The sequence below is a fragment of the Hippoglossus stenolepis genome, chromosome 9 (assembly GCF_022539355.2).
Source record: "Hippoglossus stenolepis isolate QCI-W04-F060 chromosome 9, HSTE1.2, whole genome shotgun sequence".
Taxonomy (NCBI): domain Eukaryota; kingdom Metazoa; phylum Chordata; class Actinopteri; order Pleuronectiformes; family Pleuronectidae; genus Hippoglossus; species Hippoglossus stenolepis.
Genome location: NC_061491.1, coordinates 7,973,350 through 7,985,956, shown reverse-complemented (window position 1 = coordinate 7,985,956; position 12,607 = coordinate 7,973,350). Strand labels below are relative to the sequence as shown.

The 12,607-nt window shown below is 43.1% G+C and overlaps 1 protein-coding gene across 4 annotated transcripts; it reads left to right on the top strand.

Moving 5' to 3' along the window:
• The first annotated feature begins 2,750 nt into the window (after positions 1 to 2,750).
• cabp1a (calcium binding protein 1a) lies at positions 2,751 to 12,136 on the top strand. 4 transcript variants are annotated; one of them, XM_035165000.1, is made up of 8 exons: positions 2,751 to 3,731; positions 7,368 to 7,553; positions 9,614 to 9,644; positions 9,815 to 9,958; positions 10,061 to 10,170; positions 10,263 to 10,337; positions 10,540 to 10,612; positions 10,714 to 12,136. In XM_035165000.1, exons 1-8 carry the CDS (start codon positions 2,982 to 2,984, stop codon positions 10,737 to 10,739), a joined length of 1,395 nt encoding a protein of 464 aa, XP_035020891.1. In that variant the 5' UTR covers positions 2,751 to 2,981; the 3' UTR covers positions 10,740 to 12,136. The 4 variants fall into 4 exon arrangements, with proteins under 4 accessions (XP_035020891.1, XP_035020892.1, XP_035020896.1 ...); XM_035165001.1 differs by lacking the exon at positions 7,368 to 7,553 and having other exon boundaries at positions 2,760 to 3,731; XM_035165005.2 differs by lacking the exon at positions 2,751 to 3,731 and having other exon boundaries at positions 7,407 to 7,557.
• The last annotated feature ends 471 nt before the right edge of the window (positions 12,137 to 12,607 follow it).

Sequence of the window (12,607 nt, the reverse complement as noted above, 5' to 3'; positions counted from 1 at the left end):
CATAACTACTGTAGATTTGAAATCAAGAGTGCTTTAAATCCACTTAGGACAATGAAATCTGTCATTCCGAAGCATTTGCTTTACAGTATAAGATGGGGCAACCATATTGTTTACATTTGGATTAAAGATTTGTGCTTTAACACAGTCTTGTGTGGATTTTGAACAGTATTTCTGTACATTTAATAAATGGTATCTTATCTAACCAGCTGTTGTCAGAGGTGTCACTTTTACACAGAACAAGAGATGTGGACATCACATGGTACGAACTTAATCTAGTACATTCTGCCCAATGAACCATTTCAGAAGAAAACAATACCTCTTGTGCAGAATTGCTACTCTTGTATCGACGATAGACTTTTCCATTTAAAGCAAGAGGACAAAATAAATTGTGTTGCTTCCTCTCAGACAGATGCAGTTTTGTTGCAGTGGCACAGGGAGGCGTGGGCATGCAACGATGCTGTCACTGCTCTGTTTTCTCATTATAGCAGCAGTTATTTCCTGCCAGGCCTTTGTAGCCTCAGCATGGAAAGCATTAAAATGCTGAGGCAACAAGAACATCACATAAATAAAATCAGTAGGGTCATTGTTACTTCATGGGTTCATAAAGAATATACGCACAGGTTCAAGTTTAGTGCTGCAACTGTCTCCACAGCCAAGGAAATGGATTCCTGACACAGCATCAGCATCCTTCACTGTATGGGAATCTCCAATGGTACGTTCCTGTCTCCACATCTGTGATGGATGAAGACACATGTTGATGTGCCAATAATCACCAATAATAAAACACATATAGGCTGACTCATGTAGGAAGATAGTAGTGATGGTATTTATAGACTGCATGTTTTGTGGACACAGAATTGTTTTTGTTGCAGCTGTTGAATCATCAAAGTAGACAATAGTAGTTATTCTTAGATTACTGCCTTGTATCCAGAGTGGAGCCTTCTGTGTGTTTGAGAGAGAGAGCGAAACACTACGTGTCATCATCAGAGCACCAGAACATTATTGCATTTTGAACAGACATTTCCTGTAGTACAGAGATTCTTAACTCATCATAATAGGGGCAATACAGAGGAAAATGTGTTTCATTCTCAACCTCTAAATTCACACTATTCACACAACTTGACGTCCTCAGGGATGTTTTTAAATCAACCATCGTCGAGGGCCAGAGGAAGGATTCCTGTTCTCAGCTGTATATCACTAACAGTGTGTATAAATGTGTGTTTTTGTCATAAGTCAGACTTGTGTGGGGGCTGATGAGCTGCAGGGAACTCTATGAGTGTAGCTGATGGAGTCCCATGGGCCCCCACCTGACAAAGTGAGAATTTGCTTGACATCATTTAAATCAAATGCAGGTGAACAGTTAAGTCAGAATCACAACCTGTGAAACCCCATAGTTTGTGTTGTAGAAGAGTTTTGGACACATGGTAACACTTCAGTGATTGTTGCAGTGTAATGCAGCAGACTGGTGTTTCTCATAGTAGTCTCATTGTACAATCACAAAAATACCCTACGTTATAAAAATATCGTTCAGTTTTTCATGCCACATCATTATGGGACAAAATATGCAATGGTATGGGCTTGGAGAATTTGAACTGAGTAGAATTGTGTGGGTTCTTTCTCCCCATGCACTAGGCCCTATCTCCCTATACATTAAAAGCTTTTGGTCAGTTGGTTATTATTTGAATTTTGATTATCAATCAGATTATGTAGAGAATCTTCTTTGAGTTGTGTGTTGCATTGTTTTACAGCAAGTACGTGTTGACAGTTTATTTTGTTATGTTTGTGATGTTGCTCTGTTTGGTTGGTTTTTTTTGCCAGGGATGAGGGGTCAGATCAGCAGGTCATGATCAGGTCTCGGAGAAAGAAGGGGCTGGGCAGACTCAAGGTGACACACTCAAGGTGTTGCATTTATCTTCTGTATTTTTGCAGATATATTGAATTGTGAGGTCAGCAGTAGCCCAGAGTCCTAACTTGGTCTTGTGATCGTAGTGTTGATTGTGGTTTCTCTACTTGTCTTTCTGTTAAGTTCACCCTATACTTACCAGGGCAGGTAGGTTCCAAGCAGGTGAGGATGTGGAGGTAAATGGCGGCAGCTTGCTGGGAGGCTGCAGATTTGTCTAGTTTTGTTGCTTGTTTTGCTTTTTTTGCTTTTTTTCCCCCAGTATGATTTAGTTTTTTCTTTCTGTCATATACCTTTAGTTGATAAAAAAATGTCAGTACCAAATAACTCTCAATTCATTCAAATGCAGGTGAGTAGTGAAGCCAGAATCACATCAGCCTCTAAAATCCATTAGTTTGTGCTGTAGTTTTTGGAACACATGTTAGATGTTTCTATAAATGTTACAGTTAATTGCTGCAGATGGGCAGATGGTCACTGGTGTTTCTCCTATTTTGTCCACCAGGAGGAAAACAATGACACATACACAGCCTATACATTTTCTTGCCACATCTTGTCAGTAAAAAATCTACAGTTGCATTAGGCCAGTTTAGAGTTTGAGTGGAGTAGAATTCTACAGTTTGCTGACAAACAAATGTGCATTAGCATCAGGGATTGGATATTATTGTAGTATTGATTTCCCTCATTCTTGGAGAATGTGTCCTGACAGAATCTGTATGGGTTTCTGCTTTAGATCACAGCTCATATATGAGTTGGGCACATGTCCGTCTCCTGCAGTGTTTATCTAACGGGTTAATCTTTGTCATGGGAAAGTTTGCCGACCACTGGCAGGCTACACCTTACTACCGTCTACACCCACGTCACAGAGACGAGCATCCACATCAATGAAAAGGTGACGCGCTCTGCAGCTACGTGTGTGCTCCGCTGTGTGTGCGCGCTCCGGCTGCGCTGCTGCTGCCGCACAGCAACCAGGTGGAGAGATGAAGCCCAACTCAGCAGAGAGCATCACGGGCCGACGATGACGAGAAGACGGCGAATGATGGAGGATCGCCCCACCGAGACGGAATAGAGCAGATCCGCAGCTATGAGCTCCTCCTTCCCCAAATCTGAATCCACGACCTCCTTGTTGAAATCGTCCGCGGCGGCGAGGAGACCGACACACCTCCCTGAGCGCACAGCAGAGAGCCGGAGAAGTCAGCATCACCAGCCGCAGCATCAGCACCAGCATCACCACCGTCCCGCCGCCGCGCTCCGGAGCAGCGGCAGCAAAGCCGAGGAGTCCTTCTGGTCGGCCGAGTGCGACGTCAGCGCCCGGAGACCCCTGTGCCACCCCTCCCTCGTCGGCAGCCCGGACAGTAGTGATCACGCAGCCACTCGGGACAAGTGCAAGTCTCATGCCCCGACCCACAGCCAAGTTCCCGACCCGCCAAACAGCGGCGAGGCGGACCGAGGTGTGAGGGAGCGCTGCAGGTCCTCCAAACCCACACACCGGCACCACCACCGCAGGAAGCACACCCGGGAGGACCGTCCTCCGGCGGCAGGGGCACCCGACCCCGAGGATCCCCGTCGCTGCCACACTCATAGCAGCCCGGTCCCCAGGGTGCCCTCGCTGTCGGACAGCAACGACGACAGGACTCCTCTCTGTGAGCCGAGGGACCGTCAGGGAGCCGGTTTGGCCAACAGTGCAGGAGGCCAGGTCCCCAGTCCCTCCCCGTCCTCATGCTCCCTGGTCCCGCTGTCCAGCAGGTCATCCCGTCGCTCCCGGAGGTCCAGTGCTGCTTCTTCTGCATCCGATGTCAATTTATGCACCATCCTCAATTCACTCTTTGGACAGGTAATGGATATAGAAACATTAATGTACACCTACACCACTAGATGTGGTCTGGATCAAGTCATCCTTCACAGTTTCTGTTCATTTAAAGAGTTTTAAGTGCAGCTCCTCAGAGTTTTGTGGCCCCTGACAAGCTGTGTTAGTGACACCCCAAACCCGACTTCTAATTCATGTAAGAGCCTATATTCTATGGGTTTGATGAGAGGGGTTACCACAGAGAAAATTAGGTTTTGTTAACCAATGTGAATGGACGACAGCAGTGTCTTTAGTAAGGCAGGCTTCATCTACAAAACACATCAAGTCCAGGCTTCCCCTGCAGAAGTGCTCTGCTAAAAATATAATGCTTTGCTACTGTCATTTCTACTGGCTCCAATGACGTTTCCAATCAATACACATTGTGCTTTGTGATGCAGTGTGCAAAAAACTGTCCTCACTGTATAGATTGATTATATAGACAGGGAAAAAGCTTCTGCTATACACATTCATTTCTTATATAATTTGTAAATACAGCGCTACCTCCTACAGACCTCAGCCAGTCAGCCGTTCCCTCTTGAAGTGGATGTGATGGGGGCATTTTAAAATGCTCAATATCAGAGAGGTGCAAATGTCTGATGTGCTAATGTGTATCTGGTGAAAAACAGAGAGATGTATATTCATGTTCCTGCATCATCACTGCAGCAATTGTTGTGTTGTGTTTGGAGGAAATCACTTTGATGCTCCCGTTGGTGATGGAGGGATCTATTTTGAGCCTGCCGTCTATTTATACATAGAAAATAGGTTCCACTTAATATGCTTGGGCTGGTGTCAGTGATGTGGATTTGCATAATTTTAGCTCACAGAGCTCAGGTCTGCAACCAATTTCAGTTTTACATCACAAATCCTCACAAAGCTCCACCATGTCGCATTGTGTGTGGTGTTTGGATTTTAGGCTGATCCTTAATGAGGAGGTTATTTACAGATTGGAGAATTAGGAATGTCACAGCTATAGGAGGGGATAGTATGGGAACACTTGGAGCATCTATTGTGGCTTCGGGAAGAAAATCCTCAAGCACTTGTAGAATGAATGCCTACTCTACAAATACCCCATGAGTCAGTGTGCGAGCAGCTCTGTGAAAACATTAGTGTGACCTGTAAAAGGTCTTTGATGAGACAGCTAGATGGAGAGGAGGTCAATGACGGGCAGGAATGTAATGCCTGGTTTTAGAGATATATACGCACTCTGCTCTGCCTTTGGCATTTTGTCTAAACAATGCATTCAGCAGGATTTTCACTGCTCTGGATGCAAGTTGTGGTTTCACTTGCCAAATGTGAACAGATGGTGATCGACTACCTTGAATCCAATTTTGATTTCTGCATATGTGCAAACACACACAGATTTAAAAAATCACATGAATAAACAGACGTCAGTAGCTGGATTGCTGCCTCTCCCAGTCTTCGTGTAGGTGCCGCGAGGCTGCTGTAGGTCAGGCTGACCTTGTCTTTGACTGCAGAGGGCACAGGATGATGTGTGTGGCGCGGGGGAGTGAGGCGAGAATACAAAGGCATGTGCAGATAATTTGAGACCGACACAGGGATTCAAAATGCAATCTCCATCCAACCATCCATTATCTTTGCACTTATCCTTTGAGGGTTGCAGGTGGCGGGCCAATCCCAGCTGACATTGGACAAGATGCACCGTGGACAGGTTGCCAGTTTATCACACAGCCAACATACACAGACGAACAACCATTCACACTCACCCCTGCAGAGTTTTCAATAATCTTGCGTGTCTTTTGAAAGACCCCAATCGAGCTAGGTTTCAAATCAAGAACCTCCTTGCTGTGACGCAGCAGTGCACGCCAGCCAAATGCAATCTCAAGGTTGCAAATTGACAAACGAGTCTGGTACGTGAGAGTGCAGGTGAGGAGCTGGAAATAGGTCATTACAGAGTATTCTTGTAAACTTGCCTGCTACAGATTTTCATACAGCACAAACACAGCAAATACCTGGAAGTATGTGTGTGTGTGTGTATGTGTAACACTGGGGTAAAAGGTTACTAGTGCAGTTTTGTGTATATAACCCTGTTGGAAAGATGACAGCGGCTGTGGCTGAGGGGTAGAGCGGTTGTTGGTGGTTCGATCCCAGTCTTCCCCATCTGCATGCCGAACTGATCTAGAAAAGCGCCATTTACCATTTATCACATCGCTCTTGTTTATTCAGATGCATGGTGTCTGTGATGCCGTGTTGAATTGTCTGTGTTGTTCACAGATCTGCTACAACAGTTTGGTCAGCGTGACAGTTGGGTGAAATATCCCACAGACGCTCAACCTCTTTTCCTTTAATAGGCATACTTCATGCTTCACTTCCCTCTCTCATTTACTTTCTCACTTCGTCTCCCCCTCTCTCTCTTTGAGTGTCACTGGCCACACTTTGCTTATACTTCCAGACAGACAGCGAAGTGCAGTGAAGTTCACAGTTGTCTATCAGCTGCAGGTTAGCACCCCAGGCTTCATGGGTCTTGCTGAAACCAGAGTTTTTACTCCTCTCAGAACCCAAACTGCAAACTTGACGGAGAAAAAGTCCTCATGGTCCTTTTTAGTGTCTCTTTTCTCTCTTGGTATGGGAAACTGCTTAGACTGGCCCCTGAGAACGGTAAGACTGTTTTCACTGTGATATATTGATGTCACACCCTGTCTCTCTCAGTTTGTTTGGTGGATTTTGTGGCAGGTTCAAAACTGAAACTGGCAATAAAACTTGACAGTGGTGTATCGTTTTTTGGACGTTTTGTCCAAGTTTTGCATACTTGTGTGCAGCTGTTTTCAGTCTCTGCTCAAGCTTGAGTGGATGTTGCAGAGGTTAGGTCCTCATACTGCCACATTGCTATAGAGGATTTAGAGGTTTTTTGTCTGTGTGTGTGTTTTTAATGATATCCACACAGAGCCTTTACAAAAATAGTTTAAATCAGCATTTGCTTGTGTTGTGTTATGTTTGTTTAAGTAATGTTTTTTCTTACACATTACTTTGTAATGACTTGAAACTTATTCTGCCACTTTGCTGCTTAAATGGCTTCCGTAGTATTTAGTTGACCTTGTGTTAGATTAATGGCTTCAGATCTTTGTTGTGCAGCAGGCATTACTTTTTCAAAAGGAGAAGAAAATGTATCTTGATGTCTTCACAGAATCGTGGTGTTCCCGGTGCTTATGAGCTTGCATTTATATGTATAAGTATGTTTACTGTTCCAGTGACAGTGTATAGGTGTGAGTTGCCAGTTCGCACGTCACACATAAACAGTTGTGAGCAATGAGTGGAAAGTTGGCAATGTGCCGCTTTATCGATGTATTTAAATTTGTGCCTGGTTTTTGTATTCCCAACATTGCTTCATATACAGTTACACAACACTCACACACTTTCCTGGATACTTACTCTATCCTTAACCCTAACCTTAACCTAGGAGGTTAAGTGTCCCCATAAGGAAGACAAGTCCCCTTCATGTGACTGTGTAAACCTCACAACATGAATAATATCTGGACAACACACACACACACATTACAGAGAGAAACTAGTTGACTGTCACACGTCCTCCTCTCTCAGTTTGCAGCTTTATTCTATTCTGCTCAGAAGCCTCTACAGATCTCTAACTCTGTCTCCCCCTCTGGAAAGATGCTCCGGGACGCTGAGAGGAGACTCAGAGGGGGGCTGCCCTGTGAGGAGATGGGCCATGCAGGGTATCGCCAGCCTTATCAGGAGTCCATTGTTTCCATGACACAAAACTGCGTTCTCGTGAGCAACATACTGGGACAAACCTGTGTCTTCCTGAGTAATGGCGTGGCCAAGTGCAGGCAGACTGTACGTAAGTCTGGACAAAACATCCTTTTTATATCTACTTCTTGTCTGGGTTGTTGCGGACCTATTTTCTATCACTGCAGTGCCTGTTCTTAAAAAGTCCTTGTCATTAGTGAGTCCTCTTCAAACATTTCTACAATATACTGTCACTTTTTATTGTTTGTGTGTTGGACGTTGTGTGCAGAGCTTTTTATAAACAATCTATGATGCAGAGTGAAGTTCATCCTACCTGGTTTATCTGCAGGGAAGATTTTAAAGCCAGTGTTTTTCAAAAAATTAAACAGCATTTTTTTTTAAATTTGTTATTACTGTACAAGTGTGTGGTTTATATATACGTTTAACTGAGGCACTTAATTGGTGTTATTTTTTCATATATTGAATTTCAATTTCAATGGTCTGTTAAGCAATCGACACAATCTTCAGACCATTGTTCACAACTTTTCAAAATAAATCTGTTTTTCAGCTAGATACAAAGCAAACAACCAAACAAACGTAATGCTTTTACTTTAAAGACAAATTGCCAACTTTCTATGAAAATTGCGATTTTGACCCATAATTTGACCCAGTTGTCAACCACTGCTGTAGTTTATCAAAGGATGTAGAGGAGGACATGTTGAACTTGGTCCACATACTGACTGTTAGCACTTCCCCGCCCCCACTGACTGCTACAGAACGCTGGTCGCCTGTTTATTCAATTTATTAATATTGAATGTATCGCAGGTCCAAATTGCACCAAGTTGGGCACTGCACCTCCCTGGGCCATTACCAATACACATGCCTAGTGTGATGTCGATAAGAAGAATGGTTTGCAAGATGTGCATTCCACACACAGATGTTTGTGTATATTAGTAGGTCAATAATTTCTTACGACTTCCACTCTTGCTGCTTGTGACTGCTATCCTTCCATCTGCCAGTGTAGGGAACACACAGGTTTGGAAAAGAACAGCATAAAAGTTCACAAGTGACTGCATATGTGTTTAGGACCTTGTGAACACATGCAGTGCACATGAATGCAACAGCCTTCATTGATCAGTGGTTTCCAACCTTTCTCAGCTTAAACAGGTCAAACAGGTGCAGTGATGCTGATTCAGCAAAGCTTTGCTCCACTGCTCACCTTTCACAGATATACCTATATCTTTAATTGTATGGTGAGTGCATAAAATACTAAAGAAATACAGTAGTTTTGGGAAATACACTTTTTTCCAAGATTTACATGAAAGGCCCGATAACACTCACATGTCTGTAGTAGCCAAGCTTTGTTAGAGACCAGCTGTTTCCGCCTGTTTTAAAATGTTAATGTTAAGCTAACCTGCAGCTGGCTGTACTGTAGCTGAGTGGTATCAATGGATTATCATATTGGCCAAAGTGAAGACAGTAAAGTAGTGGAGGTTTTTGAGTAGATATTTCAGTGGTCTGGATCTTGTCAGTGTAAATTGTGGTGGATGATGAACCGGCAGTGATGAATGAAGGGCTGATGGTGTTGCGCATACATGCATGCTGTACCGGCTGGTTATTCTGGATCTTCAGGTGCCTGCCCCTGTGGTTTCTATCTCAGAGGTTCCGGTCAGACAGTTCTTTCTGGCTGACGTCAGCACCTCACTGTTGTGTTTAGACGTCTCACTGCTCCTGCTGTTAACCCCTGAGGGCTCTGGGATATGTCTGCCTCTCTCTCTGCCCTTTAAAGGTTGTGCTCATCTTAAGCAAGCACTGAAAAAATAGAAACGGCCACATTCTTCTGTAAACTGTGAGGGTTATGGTTCCCAGTCATGCTTGATAGGAATCGGACGATTTATACTGGGAGGTTTTGTCATCAAGATGTGAGATAGTTCCAGTTAAGATCTTTTATCGTTTAGCGTTCTCACGTTAAGTTCACAAAACGACTGAGGACTGTTATGGAGAAGGCTGCTGATTTAGGTTTGGGCATCACTCGAATCGCAGCGTTGTCAGGGGTATGTTTACATGATACTCATATATAAACTGTATGAGTGTGTTTTTTATGATGTGATCATGGCGACTGCCTTTGTTTTTGTGCTGACCAATGATCAAATGTCATTTCATTACAGGACAGAGAGCTGCGGCCAGAGGAAATGGATGGTAGGTTTCACCTTTACTGGAGTTAAGCACTCACACAAAATGTATCGTAAAACTATTGCTTGACAGGTTTGTCAAAGCTTTTTATAGAACAAAAGGGGAGACAGGTTTTAAGTATTTACATATTAGTTGACAGTTAATGTTCTGGTACATTTTCTGTTATTTCTAAACAGAATTGCGCGACGCTTTCAAAGAGTTTGACAAGGACAAGGATGGTTTCATCAGCTGCAAAGACCTGGGAAACTGTATGAGAACCATGGGATACATGCCCACTGAAATGGAGCTGATTGAGCTGAGCCAACAGATAAACATGAACTGTAAGGACCCACCTGTTTCGTGCATCTACGTGTCATGCATTCAACTGTATCCTGTATGTGTATTGTGGTTTGAAATTCTGTGCCAAAATCTTTTTTGTCAAGTGGGAGGTCATGTTGATTTTGAGGATTTCGTAGAGTTGATGGGTCCAAAACTCCTCGCTGAAACGGCTGACATGATCGGAATAAAGGAGCTAAAAGATGCGTTCAGAGAGGTAAGAGGTCTACTTCCCATAGCTCTGGTCATGTTGATATTTACTAATTGCATCTTCATCATCAGTGTTGTTCCTCTGCTTTTTGTTCTCAGTTTGACACTAATGGAGATGGTGCCATAAGCACATCCGAGCTCCGAGATGCAATGAGAAAGCTGTTGGGCCAACAGGTAAGATCATAAAGTCAACATTTCTAATACCTCTTTAAAAATAAGCAGGTATATGCTAAAATGTAGAATGGAATGTAGATTGTATCCATTCCCATTCCAGACTAAGGAAGATGTTAGTGGGTGTTAGTAGGTTCTTTGACCAGTGAAAACAGGACTTTAAATGAGTGTGGGGCTCCACTCTGCTTACCTATTTTTTTTCCAGGTGGGTCTAAAGGAAGTAGAAGATATCCTGCGGGATGTTGACTTAAATGGAGACGGGCTTGTTGACTTTGAAGGTAAAGCAGCTTCAGCAAACTACTTATTTATTCAAGGTATCCTGGGAAGTGTGGTGCAACGGCTGCATTCTGTCATCCTCCCCCTCTCTCTCTCTCCACAGAGTTTGTACGAATGATGTCTCGCTGAGGTCACAAAAAGATCGGTCCTGAATGTGAAGCTGTGTCCTTCTCTGTACTTGACCGAGTACGACAGAGGACCATGCTGAGATCTTCTGAGCCGTCCCAATCTGAATCAAACTGGAATCACATTTCCTTGAATGTTACGGAGAAAAGCGTCACCTCTCACTTTCAATCAATAAGTGTTCTTCCTGAAAAGTCTCCGGTTCGAGTGAGGCGAAATTTGCTGTAGCCTAGCTGATGATTGTTCAATTTAGGTTTTTGCACTTTAATTCTCACTAAATAACTTCCTGTGTGGATAGAATGCTGGTGTCTCGTCTCCTCTTCTACGTGGCTAATATAAGTGTTTCGCATAACGTCGCCTTATGTGAATATCACAGTCAGGATTAGAGAATTAATGCCTATAGAAAAGATTGAGAAGACTGTTAAACGTTACGTTTCATTTCCACACAGTATGTGTTATATTAGAAGTTATAAGTGGAATGTCCTTTGTGTGACACTGGTGCTCCACCAAGGAACCAACGTGGTAATATCACACCTGTATTGTAACCGTGTGACCATCTGTGATTTCTCACTGTGCCAGTCCAGTAAACAGAAGCATCAACTGTCTGACAGCTACATGCAATGAAACAGCAGATCTCTGAAATCGATGAGCAGCAGAACTCAGAAATACAGTTCATATACAGTATCTCATTCTGCATGGTCTGGATCAGGGACAGTTGAAAAACCATTTAAAGGAGACATATGGGGCTTTTTATCAGTTTTTCTTTCCTCTAGTGTGTTTTAAAGAGCCACAGAAAACACTGCTCCTGAAGCTCCTCGTCACCAGTTAAAACCAGTTAAAGCGAGAGCAGAGGTCAATATTTCCTACAGGAGCTGCAGCATTGGCCAATATGAGGAATTTATGAACATGAATAATTGCATTATATGTCTCCTTTAAAAAGATGCATAGCTCTCTTTCAAAAGCCAGAACACCAAAGTGCTCAGTGACACTAGCCTGCTGTGGTTTGCAGCATCCAATGCAGTGTAAATGGAGCCTCTCCACACTGTCTGACAGCGCTCACAGGTTTGAATTCCTGTAATCTGTAACCTTGCTTTGGGAACAAGTAATGTCAGTTTTCAAAAAATCACCACGACCCTGTCTGTGAACACACCGTAGGAATGACATTTGTTGACTGTATATGCAGTGGATGTGATTATGTTGTACCTGTACTGTATGTCAGTGTCAATATGAATCTAGTTGTGGTAATGTTCCACACATCCGTGTTGTCGAAGCAATTTTTATGCATGCCAAAGAGAGAAATTTATTAAATTTAGTATGCACATTACATTTTTTTGTCTAAGGAAGTAAATACAATAATTTCGCCAAGTTGACTGTATAAAAAAATAAAAGGTGTCTACATTTGAGCCCCCTTTTCCCGTGGTGAAATTATCAAAGAAAATAGAGGAGCAATATGGTAGAAAGTGGCTCTGCGTCTGTTATTTAGAAATCCAATGAAAATATACTATGCTTACTCAAGTACATCGACAGTTTTTTTGTTATGAACCTTAATTTTCAAAGAATTTTCTTTGTGTCTATTTTTTCAATCAGGAGAGACTTCGATTCAATGGTTTAACAATAATTTATTGACACATGCACAGAGAAAGTGATGTGAATGTTATAAGTCTTTACGTTTTAGACCCCTATGTGATATCATCAGGATTAGAAGGGGGTGGAGCAGAACGTAGTAAAGGATTCCACCCAGGGGACTAGACACTGGTTTGACAGTTTGACAGTAGCCGCATGATTGGCTGGAAGAGAATGTGGCAGAATCTGATTGGCCGTTTAGAAATGCCCACAATCAGCTGATCATTAAGCAAAGATGAGAGAGAGAATTG

Excerpts from the sequence above, each read along its gene's own strand:
- cabp1a (XM_035165000.1), top strand. The coding sequence starts at position 2,982 with ATGAGCTCCTCCTTCCCCAAATCTGAATCCACGACCTCCTTGTTGAAA. Across the intron at positions 3,732-7,367 it reads TCAATTCACTCTTTGGACAG|ATGCTCCGGGACGCTGAGAG; the intron begins GTAATGGATATA and ends CCCTCTGGAAAG. Across the intron at positions 10,171-10,262 it reads TAAAAGATGCGTTCAGAGAG|TTTGACACTAATGGAGATGG; the intron begins GTAAGAGGTCTA and ends TTTTGTTCTCAG.